At 43.5% G+C, this 18,251-nt stretch overlaps 1 protein-coding gene across 2 annotated transcripts in view; it reads right to left on the bottom strand.

Annotated features, from left to right (window-relative positions):
• mthfd1l (methylenetetrahydrofolate dehydrogenase (NADP+ dependent) 1 like) overlaps window positions 1–16,306 on the bottom strand; it is an 85,423-nt gene extending 69,117 nt beyond the window's left edge. The window contains exons 1-14 of one of the 2 annotated variants that reach the window (XM_023999669.1): window positions 15,943–16,306; window positions 14,919–15,003; window positions 14,709–14,759; window positions 14,523–14,576; window positions 13,622–13,746; window positions 12,868–12,968; window positions 12,294–12,430; window positions 11,831–11,942; window positions 9,531–9,687; window positions 9,078–9,251; window positions 5,696–5,832; window positions 5,379–5,425; window positions 4,038–4,145; window positions 3,120–3,194 (exon numbers count right to left, since the gene is read on the bottom strand). In XM_023999669.1, the coding sequence (XP_023855437.1) occupies window positions 3,120–3,194; window positions 4,038–4,145; window positions 5,379–5,425; window positions 5,696–5,832; window positions 9,078–9,251; window positions 9,531–9,687; window positions 11,831–11,942; window positions 12,294–12,430; window positions 12,868–12,968; window positions 13,622–13,746; window positions 14,523–14,576; window positions 14,709–14,759; window positions 14,919–15,003; window positions 15,943–16,178 (1,599 nt within the window). In that variant the 5' untranslated portion in view covers window positions 16,179–16,306. The remainder of the gene's footprint in view (window positions 1–3,119; window positions 3,195–4,037; window positions 4,146–5,378; window positions 5,426–5,695; window positions 5,833–9,077; window positions 9,252–9,530; window positions 9,688–11,830; window positions 11,943–12,293; window positions 12,431–12,867; window positions 12,969–13,621; window positions 13,747–14,522; window positions 14,577–14,708; window positions 14,760–14,918; window positions 15,004–15,942) is intronic. The other variant, XM_023999670.1, reaches the window with a different exon arrangement.
• Between the last annotated feature and the right edge of the window lie 1,945 nt (window positions 16,307–18,251).

Here is an 18,251-nt window from a genome sequence, read left to right as displayed (position 1 = left end):
TTAAGCATTACATCCATCATGCTTAGGGTCATGTAGAACATTCCCAGTAGCCCATTATTTTGGCTACCATGGCTAAAAGAGATCTCAGTGACTTTGACAGAGGGGTCTCAAAGAAGCATGGCGGTTAAAGGGTATGTGTGTCTTTGTGTGTCTCAGTCACAGATCTCAACTCAATAGAACACTTATGGGGACTCTGGAGCAGTGCTGAGAGTGTTATCCATCAACAATACAATTATGAATTTCTTGGCAGAAGAGACTGATTTTCATTTATGTCTAGTCCTAGATTCCTTCATTAGACAATTCTTAAGAGACTCCTCCAGTCCTTCAAACTGATGAATATTTCACATCCTCTGAACTTCCACTCAAGTCTTCTCAAGTTGTGTGTTTGTGTCTCTGAGGCTGTGTGCTGGTTCGGAGGACCTCACGCTCTCATTCTCTATCTGTTTGTTATGTTTTTAACAGTAAGCGGACTGCTATCAACACTCCTATAAAGTCTATGGTAAACCATAGAGTCCTATATTACTCTAACTGTAATCCAAAGATGAGTGAGTGGTGATGTTGAGGGGATAGTGCTGCAGAGTGAGAGGTACTATGAAGGGACGTTGGACGACAGTATATTAGCTCACTGAGGCCACTAGTGGAGGTCTTAGGGATATTTTTTTTATTTTTATTTTATTTTATTTAAACCTTTATTTAACCAGGTAGGCAAATTGAGAACACGTTCTCATTTACAATTGCGACCTGGCCAAGATAAAGCAAAGCAGTTCGACACATACAACAACACATAGTTACACATGGAGTAAAACAAACATATAGTCATAATACAGTGAAAAAAAATAAGTCTATTAAATGTGAGCAAGTGAGGTGAGATAAGGGAGGTGAAGGCAAACAAATATATGTATATAAATAAAAATATAAAAGGCCATGGAGGCGAAGTGAGTAACACAGCAAGTAAAATAAAAACTAAAAAAAACACTGGAATGGTTGGTTTGCAGTGGAAGAAAGTGCAAAGTAGAGACAGAAATAATGGGGTGCAAGGAGCAAAATAAATTATTAATAAATACCAGTAGGTAAAGAGGTAGTTGTTTGGGCTAAATTGTAGATGGGTTATGTACAGGTGCAGTAATCTATAAGCTGCTCTGACAGCTGGTGCTTAAGCTAGTGAGGGAGATAGGTGTTTCCAGTTTCAGAGATTTTTGTAGTTCGTTCAGTCTTGGCAGCAGAGAACTGGAAGGAGAGGCGTCCAAGGAAGAATTGGTTTTGGGGGTGACCAGAGAGATATACTCTGCTGGAGCGCGTGCTACAGGTAGGTGCTGCTATGGTGACCAGCGAGCTGAGATAAGGGGGGACTTTACCTAGCAGGGTCTTGTAGATGACTGGAACCAGTGGGTTTGGCGACGAGTATTGAAGCGAGGGCCAGCCAACGAGAGTGTACAGGTCGAGTGGTTGGGTAGTATATGGGGCTTTTGGTGACAAAACGGATGGACTGTGATAGACTGCATCCAATTTATTGAGTAGGGTTTTTGGAGGCTATTTTGTAAATGACATACGAAGTCGAGGATTGGTAGGATGGTCAGTTTTACAAGGGTATGTTTGGCAGCATGAGTAAAGGATGCTTTGTTGCGGAATAGGAAGCCAATTCTAGATTTGACTTTGGATTGAGATGTTTTGATGTGAGTCTGGAAGGAGAGTTTACAGTCTAACCAGACACCTAGGTATTTGTAGTTGTCCAATATTCTAAGTCAGAGCCGTCCAAAGTAGTGATGTTGGACAGGCGGGCAGGAGCAGGCAGCGATCGGTTGAAGAGCATGCATTTGGTTTTACTTGTATTTAGAGCAGTTGGAGGCCACGGAAGGAGAGTTGTATGGGCATTGAAGCTCGCTGGAGGGTTGTTAACACAGTGTCAAAAGAAGGGCCAGAAGTATACAGAATAGTGTCGTCTGCGTAGAGGTGGATCAGAGAATCACCAGCAGCAAGAGCGACATCATTGATGTAAACAGAGAAGAGAGTCGGTCAAGAATTGAACCCTGTGGCACCCCATAGAGACTGCCAGAGGCCCGGACAACAGACCTCCGATTTGACACACTGACTCGATCAGAGAAGTAGTTGGTGAACCAGGCGAGGCAATCATTAGAGAAACCAGGCTGTCGAGTCTGCAATGAGGATGTGGTGATTGACAGAGTCAAAGGCTTGGCAGGTCAATGAATACGGCTGCACAGTATTGTTTTCCTATCGATGGCGGTTACGATATCGTTTATGACTTGAGCGTGGCTGAGGTGCACCATGACCAGCTCTGAAACCAGATTGCATAGCGGAGAAGGTGTGGTGGGATTTCGAAATGGTCGGTATTCTGTTTGTTGACTTGGCTTTCGAAGACCTTAGAAAGGCGGGTAGGATAGATATAGGTCTGTAGCAGTTAGGGTCAAGGGTGTCCCCCTTTGAAGAGGGGGATAACGCAGCTGCTTCCAATCTTTGGGGATCTCAGACGACACGAAAGAGAGGTTGAAGAGGCTAGTAATAGGGGTGGCAACATTTTCAGCAGATGTTTTAGAAGAAAGGGTCAGATTATCTAGCCGGCTGATTTGTAAGGGTCCATCCGGTCCGAGTCGCGTTGCACAAAAGTGCCGGTAGATTATCGAGCTAAAGGAATAGCTGATGACCACTAAACGTGGGCAGCTGAAACACCAACGCTAGCCAGCAAACCGGCTAATTTCGGGGCAGCTACAGATTAGCTTCTGGCTAGCTATCGGAGTAGCTTCTGGTTAGCTTTCAGGCTAGCTTCTGAATTAGCCCCTGGCTAGCTTCCACGATGGATTTTCAGATTGAGGTAAATAATACTTTTTGTAATTGGTGAAGCGGGTTGCAGGAAAGCTTTTGCAGGAAAGCTTTTGCAGTTGAGTTCTTGGATAATAAAATAAATAAAAGAGATGCGAGGAAAGGTGTAAATATATATATATACAGGACACGACAAATACGGAACAGAAAAAGACGTCTGAACTGCTAAGCCACCTTGGTTAGGATGTGTTGTAACTGATATATATAACTGATATAACTGGGCGAGGTAACTGAACAATAGCCAGTACACACAGGACTTTAGGCAGTGAATTGGGTGGACTTACACGTAGCCTGGCAATCTGTATGGGAGAGAAGCGCCTGACTCCGTTCACTGAGGGGACCAGTCTGCTGTATAGAGCCTGGAGAGAGACGTAACAGTAAAAGAGAATATATCAAGTGGTGATGTCATAATTCATACACAATATGGAAGTTAAATGGGTCCTGTGACAACATTGTGATCTCACTAGTGTCACATTTAGGCATCTAACGCTTTGAAGGGATTTGCATGGAAGAACTCGGAATACACTGACATATCCCTCCTATACGATGTTCACCAAATAAGGAATTCCCCTCGACCACGCCCACAAATTGGGGAAAACAAACATGCTTTTGGGGAAAACCCATGCCGACAGAGTAATAGAGCCTGCGAGAAGAGCCTTGTGGTTTCAGGCTACTCGGCATGGGAGATTGTGGGGACCCGGTGTCCAGGTAGGCTACAGGTAGTTGTGCGTTGAAAACCGTTATATCATAGGAAAGACATTTAACTTGTTTAGTATCGTCCGTTTGTAACTCCTCACTACTTGCATCTGTAAAGTACGTTTGTTTGTGTTGTTGGTCATGGCTAGCATAATGTTCCGGTCGGTAGCTAGCTAGCACGCACATGGCTGCTAGCACCGTCAAGAAAAGGGGCATGAGCCCCTACAATATTATGTTTTTCTAAGTAGTGAAAACACTCGGGAACAGGCGATGTTGAAAAGCAATCTTCAGACATGTACTTTTCTTAAATGTAGTTTTATAATTGTCTTAAACAAGCAGACAAGAAAATTGAGTTTGAACGTTGCGGCTATCTAATACTGACTCGGAATACACTGAAACTATTTACATTGTGATGTCAATATCATTTTTAGGACAACTCTGCATTCTGATGGCATAACTCTCCATTGTGATGTCAGAATCACTCTGAATTTTGACATCACTGTCACCTTGTCTTTCTGGGTGGCCTCGTGCAGCATCCGGGCATCAATGGCAGCGGCCACCAGGTTATTGGCTGCAGTGATTGCATGGATATCACCTGTCAAATGGAGGTTGAACTGAGAGAGAAGGTGGGACAGAGAGACACAGAGTGAGAGAGATAAAGAAGATGGGACAGAGAGACAAAGAGAGAGAGAGATAATGATGGTGGGACAGAGACAAAGAGAGAGAGATAAATAAGGTGGGACAGAGAGATAAAGAAGATGGGACAGAGACAAAGAGAGAGAGAGATAAAGAAGGTGGGACAAAGAAACAAAGAGATAAAGAAGGTGGGACAGAGAAACAAAGAGAGAGAGATAACGATGGTGGGACAGAGACAAAGAGAGAGATAAAGAAGGTGGGCCAGAGAGACAGAGAGATAACGATGGTGGGACAGAGACAAAGAAGGTGGGACAGAGAGATAAAGAAGGTGGGACAGAGAGACAAAGAGATAAAGAAGGTGGGACAGAGAAACAAAGAGATAAAGAAGGTGGGACAGAGAAACAAAGAGAGAGAGAGATAAAGAAGGTGGGACAGAGAGACAAAGAGAGATAACGATGGTGGGACAGAGACAAAGAGAGATAACGATGGTGGGACAGAGACAAAGAAGGGGGGACAGAGAGACAAAGAGATAAAGAAGGTGGGACAGAGAAATAAAGGGACCGAGAGACAAAGAGAGAGAGAGAAGAGTGAGCAAAAAGAGAGCAAGTCATCAGATTCAAAAGTGAAATAACTACAGAAGTGAAAACTCAATTTACTGAATTTCATTGACCAGAGTAGAGTTCCATAGAAAACCAAGAGGGAGGGTTATATGCAATTTCAATCAGGCTATATGCTATGTCTCATACTGTGACTATGAACTCATGTTGCCCTATACTTGACTGGACCCCCACCTCTGTGACTACACTACGACACACAAAGATCACAACACAGTCAGTGCCCTTACAGTCCAAAAGACTCCATCATGTAGTTTAAAGATCCATTTAACAGCCACTGAACTATTGAGGAGCGAAAGAGAGAGAAGAGGGGGGAGTTCAACGGTGCTGGTGTTTGTGTTGAAGGCAGGGAGGCTAGGAGGCTGAAGAGCCTTCTCTGAAGTGTCTGTCTCTCTGACTTTGAAGTCTGACGCCTCCCTCCCCATATCCCTCCCTCCAGCTCTCACCCTCCACCTTGTCTCTTCACGCACACTTTAGTCAGAGAATGTTATGCACGCGTTGGGGTGTGTGTGTGTGTATAGTTTAAACATTGGTGTGCTTGTGTAGCCCCTTTGAAGCCGTGGGTCCAGCTGAGAGCTGCCTGTGTGTGTCTCTTACCTCCTCCATAGGGATGACCTGGGCATATCCCCCTCCCGCGGCGCCCCCTAGGAGAACACACAGACAAAACACACAGTGAGAGCGAGACAACAGGCACAAGGGAGACAGGAGTACTGCTGAGCTGTGGACTAAGTAAACTACTCCACCTCCATTCCCTTACAATCTGAACAAAGATGTTAACAATTAGCATCACACAGACAACATTCCCTTACCATTCTCCTCATAAGAAGCAGATGGATATGTGAACAGATGAATTTATTAGCATAGATATGCTTTCTCTAACATAGATATATGAGTAGAGATCTGCCCTCTCTGACCTTTGACCCCAAAGGTGGGCCCCTGAGAGGGCTGTCTGAGGCAGGCGAAGGAGTTGAGCTTGAGGTGGGCAGAGAGAGCCTGGACCAGGCCAATGACGACCGTGCTCTTACCCTCCCCCAGGGGGGTCGGAGTGATACTGGTGTTGGAGGGAAAAGAGATAACATTAAGAGAAAAGTACACACACTAATAGAGATGTATTTGTGCTGAGTATAGTTCTAGAATGAGGGACTCAAAGCAGGGGGAGTGCATTGGTCTCACATCATCTAATGTGTAGGTTACTGGTCCGCTCGTGCTATAGTCTGATCAGCAGCATCTGATCTCACAGCCCTAACCACATTTAGCCTGTATCCAAGGCAACCAGATTCATTAGTCCAATTGGACTAATTCATGTGACCAATTGGTATCTCGCTGGACATTATAGAGATGAATAAATCAAATATAAAAAAGTGAGAACCCTGTGAGACCTATTAAAAAGTGACTTAAAATGCAATCCGTCTTTTAACCCAATGTTGCTCAGTTTGTGGTAAGAGGTGGGAAAAGAGGGAAGAAAAGGTAGAGGCACTTTCTCTCTCCCTATCCGGTGAACATGCTCTCTTCTTCTGACAACAATTGAGTGAGGCCCCTCGCCTCCAGAGGGCCCGCAGGGGACAAAGACGGATCCTTAAGGAGAGGGAGTGTGTGCCCACACGAGACCGAGGGAAGTAAGAGCCGGATAGTGAATCAGTGTGTACAGTGCCTTCAGAAAGTATTCATACCCCTTGACTTATTCCACATTTGTTGTGTTACAGCCTGAATTCAAAATGGATTAAATTGACTTTTTCCCCCCTCACACACACACACACAACCCCATTTTGACAAAGTGAAAATGTGTTTTCAGAAATGTTTGCAAATTCATTGAAAACGAAATACCTTACATAAGTATTCACACCCGAGTCAATACATGTTAGAATCAACTTTGGCAGCGATTACAGCTGTGAGTCTTTCTGGTTAAGTCTAAGAGTTTTGCACACCTGGATTGTAGAATATTTGGACATTATTGTTTGTTTAATTCAAGTTCTGTAAAATTGGTTGTTGATAATGTCTTGCAATAGATTTAAACTGATTTAAGTCAAAACTCAAACTAGGCCACTCAGGAAAATTCAAATGTCATCTTGGTAAGCAACTCCAATGTATATTTGGCCTTGTGTTTATGGTTATTGTCCTGCGGAAAGGTGAATTTTTCTCCCAGTGTCTGGTGCAGACGGAACCAGGTTATCCTCTAGGATTTTGCCTGCATTTAGCTCTATTCTGTTTCTTTTTATCAAAAAAAGAATAATAGATGTATTTAGTTCTTGCCAATGAGAAGTATATCCATAACATAATGCAGCCACCACCCTGCTTGAAAACATGAGTGGTACTCAGTGATGTGTTGTATTTACCCCCCCAAAAATAACACTTTGTATTCAGGTCATAAAGGTCATTTTTTGCAGTTTTACTTTACTGCCTTATTGCAAACGGGATGCACGTTTTGGCATATTTTTATTCTGTACAGGCTTCCTTTTCACTGTCATTTAGGTTAGTATTGTGGAGTAACTACAATGTGCTATCACAGCAATTAAACTATGTAAGTCACCATTGGCCTCATGGTGAAATCCCTGAGCAGTTTCCTTCCTCTCCAGCAACTGAGTTAGGAACGACGCCTGTATCTTACTAGTGACTGGGTGTATTGATACACCATCCAAATTGTAATTAATAACTTCACCATGCTCAAAGGGATATTGAATGTCTGCTTGAAAAAAAATTGCCTCCCTGGAATTTGGTTGAATCCGTATTTGAAATTCACTGCTCACCTTATAGATAATTGTATGTGTGTGGTACAGAGATGAGGTAGTCATGAGGTAGGTAAAGCTCTGCCTTGTCTCAGCTCACTGGTCACGATAACACCCACCCGTAGCACGCGCTCCAGCAGGTATATCTCACTGGTCATCCCAAAGCCAACACCTGCTTTGGCCACCTTTCCTTCCAGTTCTCTGCTGCCAATGACTAGAACGAATTGCAAAATATATATATAATAAATCCCCAAAAAAATTGGATTTAAAATCGCTGAAGCTGGAGACTTCGATTTCCCTCACTAACTTTAAACATCAGCTATCTGAGCAGCTAACCGATCGCTGCAGCTGTACATAGCCCATCTGTAAATAGCCCACCCAATATTGTTTTTATTTACTTCTATGCTCTTTTGCACACCAGTATTTCTGCTTGCACATCATCTGCTCATCTATCACTCCAGTGTTAATTTGCTAAATTGTAATTATTCCGCTACTATGACCTATTTATTGCCCTACCTCCTCATGCCATTTGCACACAGTATATATATAGACTTTCTTTTTTTCTATTGTGTTATTGACTGTATGCTTGTTTATTCCATGTGTAACTCTGTGTTGTTGTTTGTGTCACACTGCTTTGCATTTATCTTGGCCAGGTCGCAGTTGTAAATGAGAACTTGTTCTCAACTGGCCCACCTGGTTAAATAAAGGTGAAATAAAAAATAAAATAAATAAAAAGTCATTCAAAAATCATGTTAAACACCATTATTGCACACTTGTACACCTAAACTTATTTAGGCTTGCCATATCAAATGAGTTTAACATTTATTGACTCAAGACATTTCAGCTTTTCATTTTTTATTCATTTGTAAAAATGTCTCCAAACGTATTTCCACTTTGACATTAAAGGGGTATTGTGCGTAGGCCAGTGACACAAAAATCAGGCTGTAACATTTTTTTTGTGGAAAAAGTCTAGGGGTGTGAATATTTCTGAATATACTGTATGTGTTTATGTGACAGTGTGTGGGAGTGTGTGTGTGTGTGTGTATGCTTGTGGCAGTGGGTTGGAGACAAAAAGATTGTTTAGCTCATTTGAACCTGTGTGTGTGTGCTGCTGCCGGTCTGCCAGGGGTTGGGGCGAGTGGCAGTGCATTCCTCAGCCAGACACATGAAAGGAGACAGTGGGGCCTGATCTGTCAGAGCAGCAATGTTCACACACCCTTCAAAGAGGGGCCGGCCCTGACCGCCAGGGGCCCTGACAGGTATGAGACAAGGCTCCACGGTCTCCTGACCCCTATCCATCTCCAAGAAGAAGAAAAAAAGATATCTTTCTCTCTGTTTCGCCATCTAAAAGAAAAAAAACTTCAGGCAGCTCACTCTCTCTCGTAGAATTTGACAAGAGGAAACCCAAACAACCTAGTTCCCAGGCATTTGTAGTAAAACTAACAGTGAGCACATTTCTGTGAGCAGTGTAGCGAGAATAGAGAATCGTGGGGGGTGGTAGAAACACAAATGTGCAAAGTGGTGAAATTCAAAATAGAATAAATTCCTTGCCCAGACGGACGGTAAGACTCACCCAGCCACCAACACATATTTCCCATCAGGCTGTTCTCTGAGGCGATCCAGGAGTGAGAGGCGGACCTTAGCTTTGGTTCTGCCATAGGCCTCAGTCTCTTCCTGCAGCAGGCCTATCTCTTGGGCCAGCTGGTCCACAGGCTTAGGGGTCTGGGCACGGGAGATCTCTATGTCACTGTGGAGGAATGGGTGGACAAGTTACCTCAGAACTTATAATACAATATTATCTAAACATCGCTTAGAATACTGAGAGAAGTCCTTTTGTGAGATCTCCTACACTTGAGACTCAGAGAGTGGATGAGCTGAGGTTTGTCAAGGCAAGAAGAGATGTTGCCTCTCTTAGCATCATTCAAAGGTTGTGCAAATGGGAGCTTTGTGTTTTGTATAGAGGGATGTGGTTAGTTCCTGGGTTGACCCAGGTAGCCCAGTGACAAGGGTATGTCCTGGTTCTTACCTGGGTACAGGTGACAGTGGCTGCAGCTTGAGGCTGCGGAGTGTCCAGGGTCTGTACTGTTGCGCCTGGGCCCAACGACTGCTGCTTTGCACCACGTTCTGCATCCGGAGGGCTGCTGTTAGGGGTCCCACTCCAGACATCTCCATTCCATGATCTTCTGAGACAGACATACAATGTTATAACAACTCAATAAGGTTAAAACAGTTGCATGCTGAATTTCTATCTACAGTACATTCGGAAAGTATTCAGACCCCTTCCCGTTTTGTTACTTTACAGCCGTATTCTAAAATGGATTTTTTTTTAATTCCTCAATCTACACACAATACCCCATAATAACACAGCGAAAACAGGTTTTTAGAAATGTCTGAAAATGTTATACAAATAAAAAACCTTATTTACATAAGTATTCAGAGATTTGCTATGAGACTCAAAATTGAGTTCAGGTGCATCCTGTTTACATTGATCATCCTTGAGATATTTCTACAACTTGATTGGAGTCCACCTGTGGTTAGTTCAATTGATTGGACATGATTTGGAAAGGCACACACCTGTCTATATAAGGTCCCACAGTTGACAGTACATGTCAGAGCAAAAACCAAGCCATGAGGTTGAAGGAATTGACCGTAGAGCTAAGAGAAAATTGTGTCGAGGCACAGATCTGGGGAAAGGTAACAAAATGTCTGCAGCATTGAAGGTCCCCAAGAACAATGACCTCCATCATTCTTAAATGGAAGAAGTTTCGAACCACCAAGACTCTTCCTAGAGTTGGCCGCACTGCCTTTGTCAGGGAGGAGACCAAGAACCCGGAGCTCTAGAGTTCCTCTGTGGAGATGAGAACCTTCCAGAAGGACAACCATATCTGCAGCACTCCACCGATCAGGCCTTCATGGTAGAGTGGCCAGACAGAAGCCACTCCTCAGTAAAAGGCACGACAGCCTGATTGGAGTAAGCCAAAAGGCACCTAAAGGACTCAGACCATGAGAAACAAGATTCTCTGGTCTGATTAAAACACAAATTAACTTTGGTCTGAATGCCAAGCATCACGTCTGGAGGAAACCTGGCACCATCCCTACGGTGAAGCATGGTGGTGGCAGCATCATGCTGTGGGGATCTTTTTTAGCGGCAGGGACTGGGAGAAGTCAGGATCGAGGCAAAGATGAACGGAGCAAAGTACAGAGAGGTCCTTGATGAAAACCTGCTTCAGAGATCTCAGGACCTCCGACTGGGGCAAAGGTTCACCTTCCAACAGGACAACAACCCTAAGCACACAGCCAAGACAAAGCAGGAGGGGCTTCAGGACAAGTCTCTGAATGTCCTTGAGTGACCCAGCCAGAGCCCCAACTTGAATCCGATCGAACATTTCTGAAGAGACCTGAAAATAGCTGTGCAGAGACATTCCCCATCCAACCTGACAGAGCTTTAGAGGATCTGCAGAGAAGGGGAGAAACTCCCCAAATACAGATGTGCCAAGCATTTAGAGTCATACCCAAGAAGACTCGAGGCTGTAATCACTGCCAAAGGTGCTTCAACAAAATCAATCAAGTTTATTTTATATAGCCCTTCGTACATGAGCTAATATCTCGAAGTGCTGTACAGAAACCCAGCCTAAAACCCCAAACAGCAAGCAATGCAGGTGTAGAAGCACGGTGGCTAGGAAAAAAACTCCCTAGAAAAGCCAAAACCTAGGAAGAAACCTAGAGAGGAACCAGGCTATGAGGGGTGGCCAGTCCTCTTCTGGCTGTGCCGGGTGGAGATTATAACAGAACATGGCCAAGATGTTCAAAATGTTCATAAATGACAAGCATGGTCAAATAATAATCAGGAATAAATGTCAGTTGGCTTTTCATAGCCGATAATTAAGAGTTGAAAACAGCAGGTCTGGGACAGGTAGGGGTTCCATAACCGCAGGCAGAACAGTTGAACCTGGGACAGCAGCAAGGCCAGGTGCTGAGTAAAATACTGAGTAAAAGGTCTGAATAAATATATAAATGTGATATCAGTTTTTTTTTATATAAATTTGGGGGGGGGGGGGGGGTTCTAAAAACCTGTTTTTGTTTTGTCATTATGAGGTATTGTGTGTAGATTGATAAGATACATTTTTTTAAATCTCTTTTTGAATTAGGCGGAAACGTAACAAATGTGGAAAAAGTAAAGAGGTCTGAATACTTTCCGAATGCACTGTATATTACAGAATCTATCCAGCAGTGAATTAATTCATTAAAAGCATATTGTGACCAAGCAGTTCTGTAATGTCCCTATGATGACGATGTTCCCCCCTGATTGACACAGGTCAGTCCTACCGGTCATAAGAGCGGAGCCACAGTGGATGACTGCAGTCCCAGATCTCAGCCATGTGGGAGGGACATCCATATGCCCCGCAGCCAACAGGACTACAGCGTTCGCCTGCATCACCTGGGGAAGAGAAAAGAAGAGAGAAAAGAAGAGATGGAGAGCATAAGACAGAGGGGAAAGAGTGAGACAAATTAAATTATAAATTACATCCTTCAGTAGTTCAAGTACAGGGTAATAGATGCAGATAGGTTTGACTTTAATCTCTGCAGGTCTTCAAAGCTCTGTCAGTCTAATCATGGCATGACAGAAATCAAACACACCTCACATGTTGTTTCAGGGTATTGCCTCAATTAGAGCTACACTGCCACCGAGTGGTCAAAACACAAAGTGTCTATTGAAACACATTTTGTAAGTGTACCTTGTGAAGGTGAATGTGTGTGTGTGCGCGCGCATGCATCTGTGTGTCCATACCTGTTTCTGTAGACCCTCAGAGCTCCTCCGGCTGTTGAGGACCACCATACCTCTTCTCTGCATCAGGCATTGCAGGGCCACCCCAAGGGGTCCTTCACCCCCCACCACCAACACGGTCCTTCCCTCCATAGGGGTGTCTACGGAAACAGGAAAATATGGTATAAGAAATACAGTATATATTTTTTCAACCGTACAATATACATGCATCTCATATTCCTAGAATAGTCCCTCCTGGGGTTCCATAAAAGTGAGAGTATTCAGTAGTCCAGTGTTTTTCTTATGGTGTATTAGTTTGGTGTCATCATTTTCATTGGACTGTATCCATATGTGGAGCATCTTCCCTAAACTAATAGCAAAGCTATTTCAACTGGATAGTAATCCAATCCATACATTACAATTTGAACACAAAAATGATTTGACATATGCATTACATATAGTACATACTCGCTAGGCTTATCAGTGATGAAGAACTCTAGCTGCGTGACTTAAGTTACATATAGTGGTCTCCATTTCTGGTATGCTCTGAATTACTTCAGTCTAGTTTAAGTAGCAGTGTGACACTTTCTCTGCTCACCATGTCTGGCCAGCAGCTCCATGACAGCGTTGGCCAGGGGGGGTGTGAAGCCCTGGCTCATATCTCCTCGCACCAGCCTCCCCACGTTCAGGTCTGACACACTACAGTATAGTCAGGACACACACGCATAAAGTAGGGTACAAGTAGTAGACATAAGACATTGCTAGTGTAGCATTGGCAGTAGGCTGGCTAGGTGGTTTTAGAACAGTCCTCATGTGGTGCATTATGAATGAGCAATAACTGGGTAAGGCTAGAGTATAGATCAAATGTGTTTATGTACAATTACAATCCATGGCACAGCATGGGTGATGGTGGTAGTAGTAACTGTATAATCCAACAAAGGCTATGACCCTAACAATGCTTTATGGCCCAACAGTGGTTTAACCTTAAAAATTCTGTCTGTCGTTGTAAGGCAACTCTTGTCATCCTATAATAGGGAATGTTTCTCTGTCATTGAGTCATGTTTAATTTGCTCTACAATAACCCACAGTACTGTCTCTCTGACGTGCTGTTAATGTCCTGCAGCACATTCTGATTTGAACCAAATTCAAGGCAGCATGGCAGAAAATGCATTTAAACTCCACAGGGCAAGAGGCACACAAAGCCAGGACAGAAAGGGACAGGCGTCAACAGATGAATTAATGGTAAAGCTCTGATACCTGTGTAGGAATACTGTAATTACACGAATTAAAACATTGTACGAACATGTTGTTATAGAAAGCACGCTGAGCTGTGTTTGTAATGAATGTGTTACCCGTCCACGTCCTTCTCTGGTCTGAGTGTGTTGAGGACCCGGCTGGTGAGGGATGCAGGGGGGAGGTGGAGGTACACACCATGCACCCTGGGATCCTCATTCAGCTTCAACACCTCCTCTATAATCTACACAAATAAAGAAAGAGGGTGTCAGGGAGAGGGATAAGGATGGGGTGGAATTGGGAGGGGCTTCAGTTAAATCATAAAGGTAAACTAGCAAGAATGTGGCCCTTGATGTCTAAAAGTGTGCACTCTGAAGGTGAGAGGTCTACCACTCAGGCAACTGATAGTGACCTCAGCTGCCCCTGGAAAGAGAGAGTGGGTTAGTGGAGGTAAAGAAACATGGAGGGAGAGAGGAAAAGAAAAAGAAAACATGCACCGAGGACATAGTGAAAGTAGAGCAGCAGACACCTCAGACACGCTCACGGAAATCCAGACATCTACTAGTCCCATTCCAAAGATATCCATATTCACCTAATACACACAGGACCATGATCACCACCCTACTGTGGAAAAGGTCATTCCCAGGTCCAGAGCTGGGAAGGAAGGAACCTCATAAATGTACTGTGTTGAAAGAGATTCAACAATTTCCTACAACAACTATCTAGTATTCGGGGGAGATCCATGACATTATGTCCAATACTTATTGATCATTGAGAGAGACCGTGTGTGGTTTGACTCATTAGACAGGCAATGGAAGAACAAGATATGCAGATGCATTCACCTGACACGCGCGCGCACGCACACAGACACACACACAGTAAAGTGAATGTCAGGCAGAATTTGACTTGCAGGGAAGGGTGGGAAGAAGGCAACAGCCAATAACGTGATGTCCAATCACAGTGAGTGTTGTTGGGTTGTGGTGGGAATTTGTGTAGTAGGTATTGGCTGGTTTGACTCACCTCATCTTCAGTGCATTCTCTGGGCAAGCAGATCTGAATAATGTTCAGGCCAATCTATAAAACGAGGGATTCAGGGAAATGAACAGTGGGAAAACACCAACAGGTAACTTTACTTCTACTGAAAGGGTAGCGTAAATGTAAAATTACTTTTTTCAAGCTAAAGAGAAACAGAATCACTTAATGTACCTTTCCAGCCATCTTCTTGTTGATCTCCAGTAAACGGTCATCCTCATCTGCCTTTGAGACAAGAATACAAAGCCTTGAGCAACATAGACACACACCAAAAGGTTCAATAAAACAATCACAGGGGAGCCCATCCCCAACTGACAACAGCCAAGCACAGAAGTAATTTAAGGCCACAGTGACCTACAAGACGGTAGGCTAATGCCTGTTTACCTGTATGATAGCCAGCGTAGGTTTGAGTGCAGGGTGGCCCCTCTGCAAAGCCACCATCTCCTCTTTGGTTCTTTGAACATTCTCCCTGCAAGAGAAACCGGAGTAAGAAAAACCCACTCATCCACACTGAAGACCACATATTCACATGTAGTCCTAGGGGCAAGCTATGGAGGAAGCAGCCGAAAACAAAAGAGAATCCTTGGCATGACAATGTCGATCACATACTTTTCAAGCGACTGGTGGTCAAGCTTTATCATTATGATTGGATTGTAGTCAGATATCATGTTTGGAAGTGTAAATCTAGATTGTATTGGTGGCTACAGTGACAGTTTGATCATTCAAATAAAAAGGGATTGAACCACAAAAGAAAAACAACATATGCAAATATTTTGTGAAATGATACTTGTGACCATGTTATTAGTAATAATTACATAAACTTTTGCTTACAGAGTGTGTGGGGACTTTGTGATCTGTGCCACGTTGCTGTGCCAAGTAGCCTACTACTGGAGGTTGAGTCAAAGCCAGCCATGGGGAATGGGGATTGTACACTGAACTACATATGGCGACCACCATGTAAACAATTAATTGTGGAACATTTGTTTGTAGCCTTTACCGGAAACGTTTTCATGTATCTGTTACAATATGTTGCAATTACACGTGTGTGAAACATACATGCCACGGGCATGGGAGTAGGAACAGTGGAAAATTGCATCAGCTGGGTGGTAGTAGTTGGTTAGCAGCTCCTTAAAATATGCCGATCACACGCGGGAAGCTCAGCTGGCTACAAGCCAAATTATGAAGACGAACTACTGCATCAACTTTAATGAAACTGACTACATCTTACATGAAATACAACATTACAAGTAGCGTGGATGTTCGCTGTATTCATCGAATAAGATGCTAACGTTAGCTGGCTCAACAACCTAGTTGGCTACATTCAGGAAATAAGTGAGTTGGCCATTCGTTCATGTTACGAATGGTAAAAAAAGACATTGACTGAAATATATTGAAAAGCTTTGTTTACCTGATAGTATTTTCGTAACCCGGTCCATCCGTTTGCTTTCCTAACTTGGGTGCTTTTTCCGCGGAGGTAGTGCCGCTTATGGAACTAGCAGCCCGGAGAAGCAACTGGCTGTTGCTGGAATGACCTAGCGGTAGAGATCTCTTCGCCAAGCCGAACACCCTGACTCCCGTACGAGGTTGGTGTACGGATGGGGTCGGTAAATTGCGGCAGGCATGGCGAAGTGTAGAAAGCCTCATGATTGAAATAGCGGGTTGTTGATGTTAACTACGGACTGGTGAGACTCGGAACCCGTGATATTAGAGAAACCGGTAGTGGTTGAGACACTATGCAAGCAGCGTGTTTGTAAAGCGAGGAACAGCCCACGTGCCACCCCCCCCCCCCCCTCCCTTTTTTATGGGGGTTTGTATGTATGTGTTATATTAAACATAGAGGGAGTAAAATGTAGGCAAGCAGTAAACATTTCAGAACAACTACTAGTCGAATAAGACATGGGAGAGATGACGAATTTTGGCAAAGAGATTTATTTATAGATTTATAGACACTTGAAACAAATAGCCAAACCGAAGACATTACTAGTGCCTCCCCCGCGATCAAACCGCCATAAAAAAAATCTAATGAAACGCAGCCTAACGTGGTCATTGACAGCTGCCTTTGTAGGCTAGACTTTGCTGCGCTACAAGGCCTTGGGATGAGATGTAGTAAGATTGGTTTAGGAAGTAGGAGGCTTAAAAGCAATGGAACAGATCAGCAGCGGTAGAGTCAACTGTGTTTATGTTCCATACAGTGCCAAACGATACATAAACTCGATTGGAAAAAAACATTAAGCTAAAATTCTAATTATTTTTAGTCTAAACCCATGGCTTGGACCCTTAAATGTGACATGCATGCTACAAGCATCAGTATCCCATGGTCTGCCGTTATGAGGTAGTCTATCCGGACATTATGTAGCTGTAAAATGCGCCGAATACAACTGGTGTATACTTTACTGTGAAATGCTTGCTTATGAGCCCTTCCCAACTATGCACAAAAAATAGTAGACCTAACACAAAATTAATGAAATACACAAGAATGGAGCTATATTCAGGGAAGTACCAGATATACAGTATATGTACATATGTCCAGGGTAAAGTAACAACCCAGCTCAGCTTGAATCCTTGGAAGTTGTGGGAATGTATGTTTTTGGTTTCACATTGGTTGTGGAAATGAAGCCATACGTTTCCTGACCGGTAAAACTGAACGTTTTTTAAATGTTCCTAGAACAGAAGTGAAAATCTCACCTGTTCTGGAAAATTAATTTTTAGGTTGCAGGGAGGTTCTGAGAACATTTTACTCTGGTTCCTTGAAAGCTTTCCTGGGAGGCTTTATTAACGCTCTGAGAATTAAAATTATAGGTTATTTGCAGGAATTTTTTTATTATTATTATTTTTTTCATTGAATTTATTATTTTTTACATTTTATTTCACCTTTATTTAACCAGGTAGGCCAGTTGAGAACAAGTTCTCATTTACAACTGCGACCCGGCCAAGATAAAGCAAATCAGTGTGCCAAAAACAACAACACAGAGTTACACATCGGATAAACAAACATACAGTCAATAACACAATAGAAAAATCTGTATACAGTGTGTGCAAATGAAGTAAGGAGGTATAGCAATAAATAGGCCAATAGTGGCAAAGTAAATACAATTCAGCAATTTACACTGAATATGTGCAGATGAGGATGTGCAAGTCTCAGCTTTTCATAGATAGGCCTCCCGAGTGGCGCAGAGGTCTAAGGCTGTGCCACTAGAGATTCTGGGTTCGAGTCCAGGCTCTGTCACAGCCGGCCGCGACCGGGAGACCCATGGGGCAGCGCACAATTTGCCCAGCGTCGTCCGGGTTAGGGAGGGTTTGGCCGGCAGGGATGTCCTTGTCCCATTGCTCACTAGTGACTCATATGGCGGGCCAGGCACAGTGCACGGTCGCCAGGTGGACAGTGTTTCCTCCGACACATTGGTGCGGCTGGCTTCCGGGTTAAGTGGGCATTGTGTCAAGAAGCAGTGCGGCTTGGATGGGTTGTGTTTCGGGGGACATGAGTCCGTACGGGAGTTGCAGCGATGAGACAAGACTGTAACTACCAATTGGATACCACGAAATTGGGGAGAAAAAGGGGTAAAAGTTTTTTTAAATAAACTAAAAATAGAAGCTTTTCATAGATAGCTTTTAATAGGTTGTAGTTAATCACACAGACTAAGAAGAAATAGACTAATCCATTGGTGCAACCTAGAAGTATGTAGCTCAAACACACAATGTTTAAAAGGGGTTAGAAGT

This window comes from Salvelinus sp. IW2-2015, linkage group LG14 (genome assembly GCF_002910315.2).
Source record: "Salvelinus sp. IW2-2015 linkage group LG14, ASM291031v2, whole genome shotgun sequence".
Taxonomy (NCBI): domain Eukaryota; kingdom Metazoa; phylum Chordata; class Actinopteri; order Salmoniformes; family Salmonidae; genus Salvelinus; species Salvelinus sp. IW2-2015.
This window is presented reverse-complemented; position numbering and strand designations above follow the sequence as displayed.